This window comes from Macaca fascicularis, chromosome 19, assembly GCF_037993035.2.
Source record: "Macaca fascicularis isolate 582-1 chromosome 19, T2T-MFA8v1.1".
NCBI classification, from domain to species: Eukaryota; Metazoa; Chordata; class Mammalia; order Primates; family Cercopithecidae; genus Macaca; species Macaca fascicularis.
In genome coordinates, this window is record NC_088393.1 from 62,722,790 (window position 1) to 62,737,552 (window position 14,763).

Sequence of the window (14,763 nt, forward strand, 5' to 3'; positions counted from 1 at the left end):
AGGAGGATGAGCATGGGTTATATGCAAACGCTGTACCATTTTATGTAAGAGGCTTGAGCATCTGCGAATTGTGGTATCTGAGCGGAGATCCTGAAACCAATCACCCACGAATAGTGAAGGACGATTGTATCTCACTTTTATTTCTCAATTTTAAATATGAATCATAAAAAATTTACAACAACAAGATTAAAAACAAGAAGTGTTTTATAGTGTGAGACTACGTGTAGATTTATTTTTTTCTATGTGTAACCCTCGGGCCCATGTTATCTATGGAGAAGACATTCTATTCCTCCTTAAACCACACGGCAGCCTTTGTCAATTCTAACGGGACTGTGTGTACACGGATGTGTTTTAGAGACTGTTTTCCGATAACGGGCTCTCTGCGTTCACTCTCTTGAGGATGCTGCACATTCCGTAGGCTTATACAAACCCTTACAATTTGGTAGCTGGAGTCCTCTAGTTTCTTATTATAGGTTATTTGCTACGTTTTTTTTATATTTCTTCAGGCAGAGTCTCGCTCTGTCACCCAGGCTGGACTCCAGTGGCAGAATCTCGACTCACTGCAACTTCCACCTCCCAGGTTCAAGCGATTCTCCTGCCTCAGCCTCTTGAGTAGCTGGCATTACAGGTGCCCACCACCAAGCATGGCTAATTTTTGTATCTTTAGCAGAGACATGGCTTCATTAAGTTGGCCAGGGAGGTCTCGAACTCCCGACCTCCGTTGATCCGCAAACTTCGGCTTCCCAAAGTCCTGGGGGACGCTTGATTTTCTATAGCATTATGTTACTGGATATTTCCATACAATTTAAAATGAGGGAGGCAGAGAGACAGACAGAGAGCGAACCATGAGTTGGGACTCTGGACTCTCGGGTCATGAGACAAATTGTAGATAAAATGACAAAAATCCAGAATTGACATGTTGTGGGTTTTGCTGATGAAGAACAGTTCTAAGATTGTAAATAATGGCATAATCCTTCCCTGGGTATTTAAATCATTTAAACTGGTTCTGCTGTCATACTAGAAATACAAGCATGAAACATCCTAATGGTTTATTCGTCACAATTACTCTGACAACGTTCAAAATACCTATTAGATACTTTACATATTACACACTAAGAAGAGTTTGAAACACAGATAAAAACAACAAAAATACGTGAAAAGTCTTTCTCGTCAGCACAGATTTTAGTCACCTCGTGTCCAGGAGGTTGGATCTCAGACGTGTTTTGAGCTGGTCATAGTGAAGGACACAAGGTGTCAGTTCCAGTGAGAACAATTTCCAGGAAGCCATTTCCACTCTTGAGTGAGCACCCGCTGCACCTCATGCAAGGTAGGAAGAGCCTGCGTACGTCACCCTCCCATGATGTGGTCAGCACGTCAACTGCATGGGCAGGGCGCCAGATAACATCCTGTGCGCTGCTGAGCTGACCTGGGGCGCGGCCGCCTGTCTGCACCGGCAGCACCATGTCACTCATAGTCGTCAGCGTGGCATGTGTTGGTGAGTCCCGGAAGGGAATCGAGGGAGGAAGCGCTGGGGTGGAGATCTCGGCCTGGAGGGGAGATCTGGACCTGGAGGTTGAGTTATGGGCCTGGAGTGGAGATATGATCCTGGAGTGGAGATCTGAGCCTGGAGTGGAGATATGGGCCTGGGTGGGGATTAGAGCCTGGAGTGAAGATCTGGGCCTGGAGTGGAAATATGGGCCTGGGGTGGAGATATGATCCTGGAGTGCAGATCTGGGCCTGGAGTGGAGATATGGTCCTGGAGTGGAGATCTGGGCCTGGAGTGGAGATATGGGCCTGGAGTGGAGATCTGGGCCTGGAGTGGAGATATGGGCCTGGGGTGGAGATATGATCCTGGAGTGGAGATAAGATCCTGGAGTGGAGATCTGGACTTGGAGTGGAGATCTGAGCCTGGGGTGGACATATGATCCTGGAGTGGAGATACAGGTCTGGAGTGGAGATACGGGCCTAGAGTGGAGATATGGGCCTGGAGTGGAGATACGGGCCTAGAGTGGAGATATGGGCCTGGAGTGGAGATACAGGTCTGGAGTGGAGATCTGGGCCTGGAGTGGAGATATGGGCCAGGCATGGAGGGATGGGCCTGGAGTGAAGATATGGGCCTGGAGTGGAGATATGGGCCTAGAGTGGAGATTGGGACTGGGGTGGAGATATGGGTCTGGAGTGGAGATTTGGGCCTGGAGTGGAGATATGGGCCTGGGGTGGAGATCTGGGTCTGGAGTGGAGATCTGGGCCGGGAGTGGAGATATGGGCCTGGAGTAGAGATACGGGCCTGGGGTGGATATGGGCCTGGGGTGGAGATCTGGGTCTGGAGTGGAGATACAGGTCTGGAGTGGATATCTGGGCCTGGAGTGGAGATATGGGCCTGGAGTGGAGATATGGGCCTGGAGAGGAGATACAGGTCTGGAGTGGAGATCTGGGTCTGGAGTGGAGATATGGGCCTGGGGTGGAGATTTCGGTCTGGAGTGGAGATATGGGCCTGGAGTGGAGATAGGGGCCTGGAGGGGAGATATAGGCTTGGGGTGGAAATATGGGCCTGGAGTGGAGATATGGCCTGGGATAGAGATATGGGCCTGGAGTGGAGATATGGGCCTGGGGTAGGGATATGGGCCTGGGGTGGAGATCTGTGTTTGGAGTGGAGATTTGGGCCTGGAGTGGAGATCTGGACCTGGAGTGGAGATATGGGACTGGAGTGGAGATATGGGCCTGGGGTGGAGATATGGGTCTGGAGTGGAGATATGGGCCTGGAGTGCAGATATGAGCCTGGAGGAGAGATATGGGCCTGGAGTGGAGTTATGGGCCTGGAGTGGAGATATGGACCTGGGGTGGAGATCTGGGCCTGGAGTGGAGATCTGGACCTGGAGTGGAGATATGGGCCTGGCGTGGAGATATGGGCCTGGGGTGGGGATCTGGACCTGGGGTGGAGAACTGGGTCTGGAGTGGAGTTATGGGCCTGGAGTGGAGATACAGGTCTGTAGTGCAGATCGAGGCCTGGAGTAGAGATCTGGGCCTGGAGTGCAGATATGAGCCTGAAGGGGAGATACGGGCCTGTAGGGGAGATATGAGCCTGGAAGGGAGATATGGGTTTGGAGCGGAGATATGGGTCTGGAGTAGAGATATCAGCATGGAGTGGACATATGGGCCTGTTGTGTAGATCGAGGCCTGCGGTGCAGATCTGGATCAGGAGGCTGGGTCTCTGCACAGCTGAGATCTCTGCTGCAGGGGCAGGTAGGCAGTCAGGGTGAGTTTACCTTCAGCCCAGCAAGGGCCTGGCTGCCCAGACGCATAGCCCAGTGGGGGCAGCAGGGGAGGCCCTGGTTTGCCTGCAGATGGATCATCCATCGTGATCTTTCTTTCCAGGGTTCTTCTTGGTCCAGAGGGCCTGTCCACACACGGGTGAGTCCTTCCCCAAACCTTAGGGTGTCATCTCCCCACCTAAGAGGATTTTCCTGAAACAGGAGGGAACTCCGGTCAGACAGTCTCTCATAAAGTAAGACAGTCTCTCATAAAGTAAGGGGGCAGCCTGGGGTGCTCGGCTCACACTTCTGACCTCGTCCTCTCTGGCCTTTCTTACCCTTGGCTGAGTCAAGCTCTGTGAAGAGCGGGGTGAGCTTGGGGTGCTCCAAGCTGAGGTGTGCAGGGAGGAAGTGGTGTCAGCGACTGAGGAAGGGAGGGAAGCAGTCCTAGGAACAGCAGGTCCTCTGAGGACAAAGGTGTAACTCACACCCTCCAGTGTTTCCATGACGGTCAGGGCTGCAGTGTGGCTGCTGTCATTCTACCAAAAGAGGTGGGGAAACCACAGCCATGACCCTGACATTGCAAATCTCTGATGGGGGCTCAGTTCATGCACTGGCTGAACTGTCCATTCACTGTCCATTCACAAAGGACATGCCCTCCATGCCGTGTCTACTTTGTGTTTTTTTATGTGAGTAATCTTGAAGTGTTAAAATCTAGTAAGAGTCGCTTATTCAGCACTTGTTCAAAGTTCTCAGCTGACACTTTTGTTGTAGGGAGACGCCATGTCCATGCTGGATAGGTTCTTCCTGTGGCCCTGGACACCCAGGTGTGGTAGGAGCCTTAGAAACATGGAAAGGGGAAAAATCTTCTGAGCACATGGAGGAAGGGGCGACTCCACATCCTCCACTCTAAGGCGGCGCCTCCTTCTTCCCCAGGTGGTCAGGACAAGAACTTCCTGTTTGCCCGGCCCAGCCCTGTGGTGCCTCAGGGAGGACTCGTGACTCTTCGGTGTTACTATCATCGAGGACTTAACAACTTTACCAACTTCACTCTGTACAAAGACGACAGAAGCCACGTTCCCATCTTTCACAGCCGAATATTCCAGGAGAGCTTCCTCATGGGCCCTGTGACCCCGGCACACGCAGGGACCTACAGATGTCGGGGTTCATACCCGCACTCCCCCACTGAGTGGTCGGCACTCAGCGACCCCTTGGCGATCATGGTCACAGGTCAGAGGGCTCCTGTCTGGGCTTCTCCTTGTCCCACCTCCTGAATCCCAGAGCTTCTGCTGGGAGTGTCCACCAGGGTCCCATCACCCAGGACCTGACTGTCTTTGGGGTAAAGGGGGATTGAATACAGGGAAATGGGTGCTGTGATGGGAAGAATAACTGTCCCCAATATGGCTACATTCTAATCTCTGGAGCCTGTGACTCTTTATGCTGTAGGGCAGGGGACTGAAGGGGAAGATGGAGCGCAGGTTGTTGTGAGTTGACCTTGAGATGGGGAGACGGCCTGGACTGTCCCACTGGGCTCACTGTAATCACAAGAATCCTCATGAGAGGAGGAGGAAGAGGAGAGTGGGGATTAGAGCAGCGTCATGGGAGACTCCATCAGCCACTGTGGGCTTTGAAGGTGGAGGCAGGTCACGAGCCACAATGGCAGGTGGCCTCTACGGGCTGGAGAAGTCAAGAGAACTGCTCTACTGAGTCTCCAGAGGGAACACAGTTCTGTAGACGCCTTGTTTTTAGGGAGGACTGGATCCAATTTCTGTCTCCAGAAGTGGAAGGGGTCAGTGTGTTTCTCCTGCTGCCATGTATGGGATAATTTTCTGCCGCAGCAACAAAAAACCCACACAGGAACATGGTCAAGGACAAGTTAGGAAACCAAACAACGATAGCCGGGCATGGTGGTGGGCGCGAGTAAACCAACGACTGGATTCAATTGCTTGAATCCGGGAGGAAGTTGCAGTGAGCCAAGACCACACCACTACACTCCAGCCTGGGTGAAAAAGTGACACTCTGTCTCAAAAATCAATTAATTAATCAATTAATTACAGAAACCAAACAAGGAGAAGGTTGTCAATCCCGAGATCAGGAAGGGCGGGATGCTGATGCCACCACCAGGCTCCATCCACATAGGGAGGGGTCGATGCTCCTCGAACCAGCACCAGCAGCCACCCTGTGGAAGCTGAGGCCATGAAGAAGGCACAGGCGTGGCAGGAGAGGCTCCCAATCCCCACCAGGAACAGGGAGTGTGGACACTGGTGCCTGCCTTACTGATCAGTTCATACCTCCTGCCAGGGACTCCAGTTTGTCCTAAAGAGATTGAACCAGGCTGCTAACAGCCTGGATATGCAGCCTGCCGTGGTTCCTCTTCCAGCCCCACATAGACAGCAGGAAAGAGATGAGTGAGAAACAGATACAGCAGCCTAAGAGATGAGGATGAGCCCAGTGGGAAGGGCGTCCGAGGCTACTAGAGACAGACAGACAGAGAAGAGGGAGGGACACAGATGGAGGGACCTGCACCAGGGGATTAAAGACAGGGAGACACAGAGAGGGAGGAGACAGACAGACAGCCGGGAGGGGAACCCTCACTCATTCCAGGTGCCATGGATATGATGACAAAGGGAGACGCCTTCTAAACTCACAACCTCTCTTTCTAGGAGTCCACAGAAAACCTTCCCTCCTGGCCCTCCCAGGTCCCCTGGTGAAATCAGGAGAGACGGTCACCCTACAATGTTCTTCAGATATCGTGTTTGAGCACTTCTTTCTGCACAGTGAGGTGAACTTTGAGAAGCCCTTGCACCTTGTTGGAGAGCTCCATGGTGGGGGTTCCCAGGCCAACTATTCCATCAATTCCAAGACGTCTGACCTTGCAGGGACCTACAGATGCTATGGTTCTGTCACTCACTCCCACTATGTGTTGTCAGCTCCCAGTGACCCCCTGGACATCGTGATCACAGGTGAGAGTGTCTGGACATTCTTCTCATTGTCACTGGGACACAGAGTGAATGATCCAGGACTTGGAAGCCCCAGGTGGTCATGAGGAAGATGAGTGTGGGATTCTTATGGAGAGAGACTCACTTGGCGAGGTCTGTACCAACAGAGACAGAGAAACAGGAGACACAAGTACAGACCAGATGTCATAACAGAGGACAGACACAGGGGCCATACAGGGAGGTAGAAAAGAGAGAAAGAGTTAAAGGGGACACTCAGACAGACAGACACGTCCCAGAGAGAGTCGTCCTTCCGTGCTGACTTTGCTCAGATACCTGGCACAGGTTAGAAGCTTCATTTCTGTTTTACCTCCACAAAGCGTTTCTACCAGGAGAACCCAAGGACACCCATGTTTCTGTCCTGAGTCAGCCCCTGTGGCCTCAGACCTTGTGGCACCTACAGATGCCGTGTTTGTTCTGACACCTCTGCCTTCCGTACAGTGGACAGTCATCGTCCCAGGATATCATGGCCCCAGAACACCAACCCCTGTATGCTGTGTGTACTTGGGGTCCCCAGACTGGATTCTGAGGCTCATATTCCACATAACCCCACATATGATAGGATTCCTGAGAGACACAGGGACATCAAAAAGAAATCAGGAACATCAAAAAGCAAAGACATAAACACACAGAGAATGAGCCAGAGGAAGGAGAATGAGAGACTCACAGACACATAAAGAGACAGAAAAGAGGGCAGAGGAGTGGAGAGAATGATGGAAGGGAGGAGAGAAAAGCTCCAAAATCAGAACCCTGAGGGCGGGTGGGCACAGAGATAGAGATAGATAAAGATGTGGGGATGGATTGCAGAGATTCCAAATAGAACTAGAGAGACTGAGAGGCAGAGAAAGACAAGGAGATGGAGAGAGACAGATGGTAGATGTATAGATAGATATAGATAGAAGATAAATAGGTAGATCATAGATAATGGATGGGTTATAGATACATAGATGGCGATTGATAGATAGGTGATACATGGAGATGATGATGATGATAGATAGACAGATAGATACATCGATAGATAGATAGAGAGATAGATAGACACATAGATAGGTACATAGATACGTAGATGATACATAGAGACAGAGAGGCAGACAGATAGAGAGGGAATAGACAGATGATACATAGATACAGATAATAGATGGTGGATAGAGAGACAGACAATTGATAGAGAGATAAATGATACATAGATATAGATTACAGATAGATAATTGATAGATTGACAGGTAGCAGATAGATGATAGATAGATAGATCGATAGAAAATAGATAGAAATGTTCAGAAGGTTATGAACAAAACAGAAAGTGAGAAACTCAGAATTAAAGAGAAAGGAAGATCAAGTCAGCAATCCAAGGAGGATCATAGAGAAGAAAACAATACAAAAAGGGAAAACACACCACGGGCTGGGGAAGTGAGGTCAGAGACCTAGAGAGACAGAGAAGGTGGAAGGAGGAAACAGACATGAAGAGAGATGGGGTGGAGGGTGAGAGAGAGCATTAGCATAGAGCAGGGGAGTGAGTTCTCAGCTCAGATGTGAGGGGAGCTGTGACAAGGAAGAACCTCCCTGAGGAAACTGCCTCTTCTCCTTCCAGGTCTATATGAGAAACCTTCTCTCTCAGCCCAGCCGGGCCCCACGGTTCAGGCAGGAGAGAACGTGACCTTGTCCTGCAGCTCCCGGCGCTCCTTTGACATGTACCATCTATCCAGGGAGGGGGAGGCCCGTGAACTTAGTCTCTCTGCAGTGCGAAGCGTCAACGGAACATTCCAGGGCGACTTCCCTCTGGGCCCTGCCACCCACGGAGGAACCTACAGATGCTTCGGTTCTTTCCATACCACACCCTACAAGTGGTCACACCCGAGTGACCCACTGCCCGTTTCTGTCACAGGTGAGGAAACCCCATGCCTGTCCCATGTCTTATGATCCCAGAGCCATAGCTGAGGAACTTGCTGCTGATGATGGAGAGAAGCATGGACAGGTTCAGAGAGAAGATCAAGCCTCGGTGTGAGGGCGGGATCAGGATGCAGGATGGCAGAGAGGGCACCTCCAAACCCTCCTGCATGGCCTGCGTGGTGGTCCTCGGTCAGGGCTCCAGGCACCCAGGCAGATGGAGAAACTGGTCAGGACAGACCCAGAGGAGGGAGACTGGGCTCAGTTTGGGGAGATCAGAGGTTCCCTCAGCATTTGTTTTGCTTGTCATATGGATAAAAGCCATTTTAATGGGGTGAGATGAAAATTCATTGTGATTTTTCATTTGTATTTCTCTGATGATGAGTGATACTGAACACTTTCATACACATGATGGCTATTTATATGTTTTGTTTGTGGAGAAATGTGTGTTCAAGTTCAATGATGGCCATTTATATGTTTTGTTTGTGGAGAAATGTGTGTTCAAGTCTTTTGCTCATTTTTAATTAAATTATTTGTTTTATTGAGTTATGTGAGCTTCCAGTTATAAATCCCATCTCAGATGCATAGTCTGCAAATATTTGCTCCCATTCTGTGGGTTGTCTCTTCACTTTGTTGGTTGCTTATTTTGCAGTGCAGAAGCTGCTTAGTTTGATGTAATCCCTATGGTCCATTTTTTGCTTTGATTACTTGTGTTTCTGAGGTTTTAAACAAAATGCCTTTTCTCAGACAAATGTCCTGAAGCATTTCCCCAATATTTTCTTCTACGTGTTTCATAGGTTCAGGACTTAGACTCATGTATTTAGTCCATTTGGATTTGACTTTTGTGAATGGTGAGAGGTAGAGGTGCAGTTTCATTCCCTGCATGCAGATAACCCGTTTTCCCCACATCGTTTATTGAAAAGACTGTCCTTTCCTGATTGTCGGTTCTTGACACTTTTGTCAAAATGCATTGGATTGGCTGGGCATGGTGGCTCACACCTGCAATCCCAGCACTTTCAGAGGCCAAGGTGGGTGGATCACCTGAGACCAGGAGTTCAAGGCCCACCGGGCCAACATAGTAAAACCCTGTCTCCACTAAAAGTACAAAAATTAGCTGAGCATGGTGGTCAGCGCCTGTCATACCACTACTCGAGAGTCTGAAGCAAGAGAATTGCTTGAATTCAGGAGACAGAGGTTGCTGTGAGCCGAGATTGCACCTCTACACTCCAGCCTGGATGACAGAGCAAGATTCCATCACAAAAAAACAAAAAAGCCATTGAATGTAGACGCATAGATTATATCTGTGTTCTTCATTTTACTCCGTTGTTCTATGCACTTTTCTTTATGCCAACGTCATGCTGTTTTGTTTACTACAGCTCTGTAACGTATTTTTAAGTCAGGTAATGTGATGCTCCTGTTTTCCCTCTATATCTTAAAGTCTCGAGACAATGGGTAACACATACAAAAATTATAGAGAAGAGGATCCCAGGACTCCCAGAGCCTAGTGTTGGATAACAGAGTGTTGGCCATGAACCAACCTCAAAGATTTCCCTTGAGTAGAGGACAGGCACCCTCATTTCCTCACCTCTGTCCTGTCTCTATTCTAGGAAACCCTTCACGTAGTTGGCCTTCACCCACTGAACCAAACTCCAAAACTGGTGAGTAAAGAATCCCTCTTATCTCTGCTTTTGGAAACCTGGGGAGGTGGAAGCCTTGGATTCAAGCCTTGGCTCAGCACCTCCCAGCTCTGACTGTGGGCCTGTCTTCCACCATCTCTCTGAACTCCACACACTCCAACAGCAAAAGGTATCGTGGCCCAGCACAGGGTTCCATGAAGTCTCTTAATCTCCAATTTTCTGTAGCTGAGACCTCCTACAAGCTGGAAGAACGATTGCAAATCTGACATCCTTCTCAGGAAAAATGCAGTGTTTGTTCTCCCTGCATTCCTAACTGGAGGATAAATTCCTGGGGGCTTGAAAGAGGGAAGGGAAGGGAACATCTAATGAGGGTGAGGTGTTTTAGAGAAGTTCCACTTGCCAAAGAATGAACTCCTGTGGGTCATCAGGCAACCCTGGCTGACTCAGCAGAGCAAGAGCCTTGCAGTAAAGAGCCTTGCACGCACACTCCGACTCACTGACTCATTCAGCCATGGCCCCATGCTGAGGCTGTGCAGTCAGAATCCTTTTCTATTGTTGCCATAACAAATTTCCACAATATTGGTGGATGAAAACAAAACGGCTTTTTAATTATCTTACAGTGCTGTAGCTCAAAGGATGAAATGCACCTCACTGGGCTAAAATCAAGGTGACAGCAAGGCTGCCTTCCCTCCGAAGGTTCCAGGCGAGAATCTGCTCTTCACATGTCCCAGTTTCTAGAGGCTCCCACGGTCCTTGGCTCCTGGTCCCCTTCCTCCTTCCTCAAAACCCACAAAGACTGGTCACGTCTCACAGGGCATCACTCAGACCCTTCTTCCTTGTCCACGCCTCTTTCTCTGAACGTTCCTCTGCCTTCTTTCTCATCTTTTAAGGACTTCGGGATTATATTGCATTCACCAAGATAATCCATCATCATCTCCCTAATATCATCCAGGATACCCTCCTTTTCAGTTCAGCTGATTAGCAACCGTAATTCCATCTGCAATCTTCATTCCTCCTCTCCATGTAAAATCACATATTCACAAGGTATGAAGGCTAGGACAGGGACATTTTTGGGGTGGGGTGGATTCTCCTGTCTTCCACAAATAGTAAACAGGATGCATTTGGCCTGTGCTCTTGGGACACTGACGTTGCAGATGGGTAAACGAGAGGAAAGAAAATGAATGCACAAGTGGACCTTTAGATGGCTGATCTATTGGGAAATGTCTGTGCATAAAATCTATTTATTTATTTACTTATTTATTTATTTTATTTTTTATTTATTTTTATTAAGACAGAGTCTCGCTCTATCCTGTACACTGGAGTGCAGTGTCACGATCTTGGCTCACTGCAACCTCCACCTCCTGGGTTCAAGTGATTCTTCTGCCTCAGCCTCTCAAGTAGCTTGGATACAGGCACCCGCCGCCACACCTGGCTAATTCTTTTTGTAGATTTTTCGTAGAGACGATGATTCACCATGTGGCCCAGTCTATCCCAACTCCCAATCTAAAGTAATCCGACCGCCTCAGCCTCCCAAAGTGCTCGGATTATAGGCGTGAACCCCGGCACCCAACCAGAATTTAAACTTAATAACAGATAATGCTGAGTGTATGATTTCAGGTCACAGAGAAGTTCTCACTGATCAAATAGTACTTGTGATCTTAATGAAAAAAATAGATCAACCCCTGGAAGACTGGCAGAAGGATTTTCCACACACAGCTGTCAGCCGTGAAGGCACAAAGGTGAAAACAATCTTATGTGGAAGGAAGAGGCTCTGCCTGAAACGCTGGGAGTGAGATGGGAGAATTACAAGACCACTGGAGAGAGAGGAGAGCACACTGGGCACACAGGAAGCTAAGGAGGACAAGGAGTGTGTGTTTTATACTCACAGCCCTTGGATTCGCCTCGGGCTAACTAGGAATCCCTACATGATTAATAGTGACTGACATGAACATAAGGGAGGCCCAGGTGCGTAACTGGAATCTCGGAGACTGTGGAAAAGGCAATTCCCACCTCACTGGTGAAATGTTTTGTGTATTTAGACACTAAATGAATGAAGTAGATGGATATAAGATGTGTTTGTGAGGTAGAATAATTCACAGGGAGGGCTTGCCTGGTTTGATTTTTCCTAATTGTTCAATCTTCACTTCATTAATTTCTTTCTGAGATTTATTTTTCCTACGTGTAAATCAATACCTGGCAGAGGACTGATTGATACATGAGGCGTGGTGCAAAGGAAGAGACTTACTATAATATAACACGCAAGGTTGTGAACGGTGGCTCACACCTGTAACCCAACATTTTGGGAGGCTGAGGCGGATGGATCCATTGAGGTCAGGAGTTCAAGACCAGCCCGGACAACATGGTCAAACCCAACTCTACTAAATAAACAAAAACTAGCTGGGTGTGGTGGCGCATGCCTTTAATACTAGCTATTCAGGAGGCTGAAGCAGGAGAATGGATTCCACCCGGGAGGCAGAGGTTTCAGTGAGCCGAGATCGCGTCATTGGACTACACCCTGGGTGACAGGGTGAGACTGCATCACAAAAAATAAAAATACAAGACTCATAAATGTCATATAACATACACGAATGACAAAGGCACTTCAATCCCAATTATCATTTTTCTGTTTCTCTATAATGACTTCTTTGATTTCTTTGATCCTTTATCTTATCCATTAGAAAATCAGCCGAAAATGTCTTCTCTGTTTGCTTTCTGTGAGCCTGAGATCATATGGAAAATATGAAAGGCCCCCGAACCCACCAGCACATAGGCAGGTTCACTACTAACAGATAACCAGCAAGTGACTACAGAAGCCTGCATTTCAGTGTGAGCTAGTCCCCCAAGGCTCAGAAAAGCTGCTCGAGACATATGGAGTCACCCCATTTGCACTGCAGCTGGGGGAACCCAGAAAGCAGCCCAGCCTGGGTTTTGTACCCTGGAGCCACAGGAAGCATTGAGCTAAAGCACCGCATGACGTCCTCCTCTGGGAAGAACAGGAAGACAGCCCAGGCTGTTCTGGGACGTTCCTCCTGATCTCAGGATGTTGCCGTCTTAGTCCATTTTTGTGGCTATAAAAGAACACTTGAGCCTGGGTGACTTCTAAAGAAAGCAGATTTGGTTGGCTCACGGTTCTGCAAGGTGTACAAGAGGCAGGACATCAGCATCTATTTCTGGCTGCGGCCTCAGGCTGCTCCTACTCTGTTAGAAGAGAAGGGGGGCTTACATGTGCAGAGACCACCGAGATCACACGGCAAGACAGGGAGAAAAGGGATGTGATGGAGCTTCCAAGCTCTTTTTAAGAACCAACTCTCCAGAGTACTAATAGAGGGAGAATGTGCTAACCCCGTCGTGTGGGGCAGCATTAATCTATTCATGATGGATCCACCCCCATCACCCTAACACCTCCCGATTGGCCCAACCTCCTACACTCAGGGTTAAATTTCAAAGTGAAGTTTGTGGGGGTCAAATATCCATACGATAGCAGGTGTCTCATCGGCATATTCTGTGGTTATTATGAAAACTATAACTGAGAAAGCAGGAGAAAGGTGGGTCTCCCACCACGTGGGTGCTTGTCCTAAAGAGATGTTTTATGGGGTTGCCTGGCAACCAAGAAATGAGAGACAATCCACAAAGAGGAACTGCTATGGTGAGCTTCTCATTGGATTTCCATCTTCCTCCAGGTATCACCAGACACCTGCCTATTGTGATTAGGTACTCGGTGGCCACCATCATCTTCACCATCCTCCTCTTCTTTCTCCTTCATCGTTGGTGCTCCGACAAAAAGAGTAAGTCTCATGAAGCAGAGGCCAGAGACCTCAGGGCCGTGTGGGGAGGAAGGATGAGGAGGGATGGGAGCACGTAGGTGTGTGTTTCTCACCGGCAGGATGGTCTCTGGCCCAAGGCAGGAGCCACAGAGGCAGAGCTTTCTAGAGAGAGCACCAGACCCCCTGTCCCTGCCTTCAGCTCACAGACCATTGCCTGATTCTCAACTGTATCCTCATGTCCCTGCAGCCACTGACATCCAGGAGAAAGTTCCATGACAGGCAGAAAATGGGAGGCAGAATCACTGGGATGGGAACTGACAGCTCTTCATGGGATGGGTGCTTCAGCTCAGAGAGATAGAATGTCTGAGTCTGGCTGTTGGCCGCTGAGGGACCTCAGGCACCTACAGTCTCCCCCTGTGTGTTGGTATGTGCACATGAAATGAGGACCCAGACGTGCCCTCCCAGCTGTTTTGATGACTTCCGTCTCCTACAGATGCTGCTGTAATGGACCAAGAGCCTGTGGGGACAGAACAGTGAACAGGCAGGTAGGTCCTCCTAAGGCCAGCCTCATGGATATAGTCTTATTCCCTACTAGTCCTGAAGAATGTGAGCCCCTCCCTCACTCAACATTTCCCTCTCTGCAGGACTCTGAAGAACAAGACACTCAGGAGGTGACATACGCACAGTTGGATCACTGCGTTTTCACACAGGGAAAAATCACTCGCCCTTCTCAGAGGCCCAAGACACCCCCAACAGATACCAGCGTGTACATAGAGCTTCCAGATGCTGAGCCCAGATTGTTTTCTCCAGCCCAGGAGCACCACAGACAGGCCTGGAGGGGTCTTCTAGGGAGACAACAGCCCTGTCTCAAAACGGGCTTCACAGCTCCAATGTACCAGCAGCAGGAATCTGAAGGTGTGAGTCTGCATTTTAGAGCATTGCTCTTCCTCACACCACAAATCTGCTGGCTCTGTCTTGCTTACCAATGTCTGCGGTTCCCACTGCCTGCTGGAGACAAAACGCACTCCTTTGCTTAGCCCACAATTCTCCACTTCACTTGACCCCTGCCCACCTCTCCAACCTACTGGCTTACTTCCTAGTCCTACTGGAGGCTGCAGTCACACTGAGGAACTCACAGTTCCAATCATACAAGAGGCTCTGTCTTAACATGGCACTTAGACTCATGCTGTTCCACCTTCCCTCATGCTGTTCCACCTCCCCTCAGACGATT

At 49.2% G+C, this 14,763-nt stretch overlaps 1 protein-coding gene across 1 annotated transcript; it reads left to right on the plus strand.

Annotated features, from left to right (window-relative positions):
* Positions 1-1,432: 1,432 nt before the first annotated feature.
* On the plus strand, positions 1,433-14,594 carry LOC123570291 (killer cell immunoglobulin-like receptor 3DL1). Its single transcript, XM_065534909.2, is given in 11 exon segments — positions 1,433-1,495; positions 3,376-3,411; positions 4,188-4,481; positions 5,915-6,214; positions 7,836-8,129; positions 9,739-9,789; positions 13,449-13,553; positions 14,026-14,055; positions 14,058-14,077; positions 14,177-14,360; positions 14,363-14,594. Coding segments are annotated over 11 exon segments (1,431 nt in total). The 5' UTR covers positions 1,433-1,461; the 3' UTR covers positions 14,446-14,594.
* The last annotated feature ends 169 nt before the right edge of the window (positions 14,595-14,763 follow it).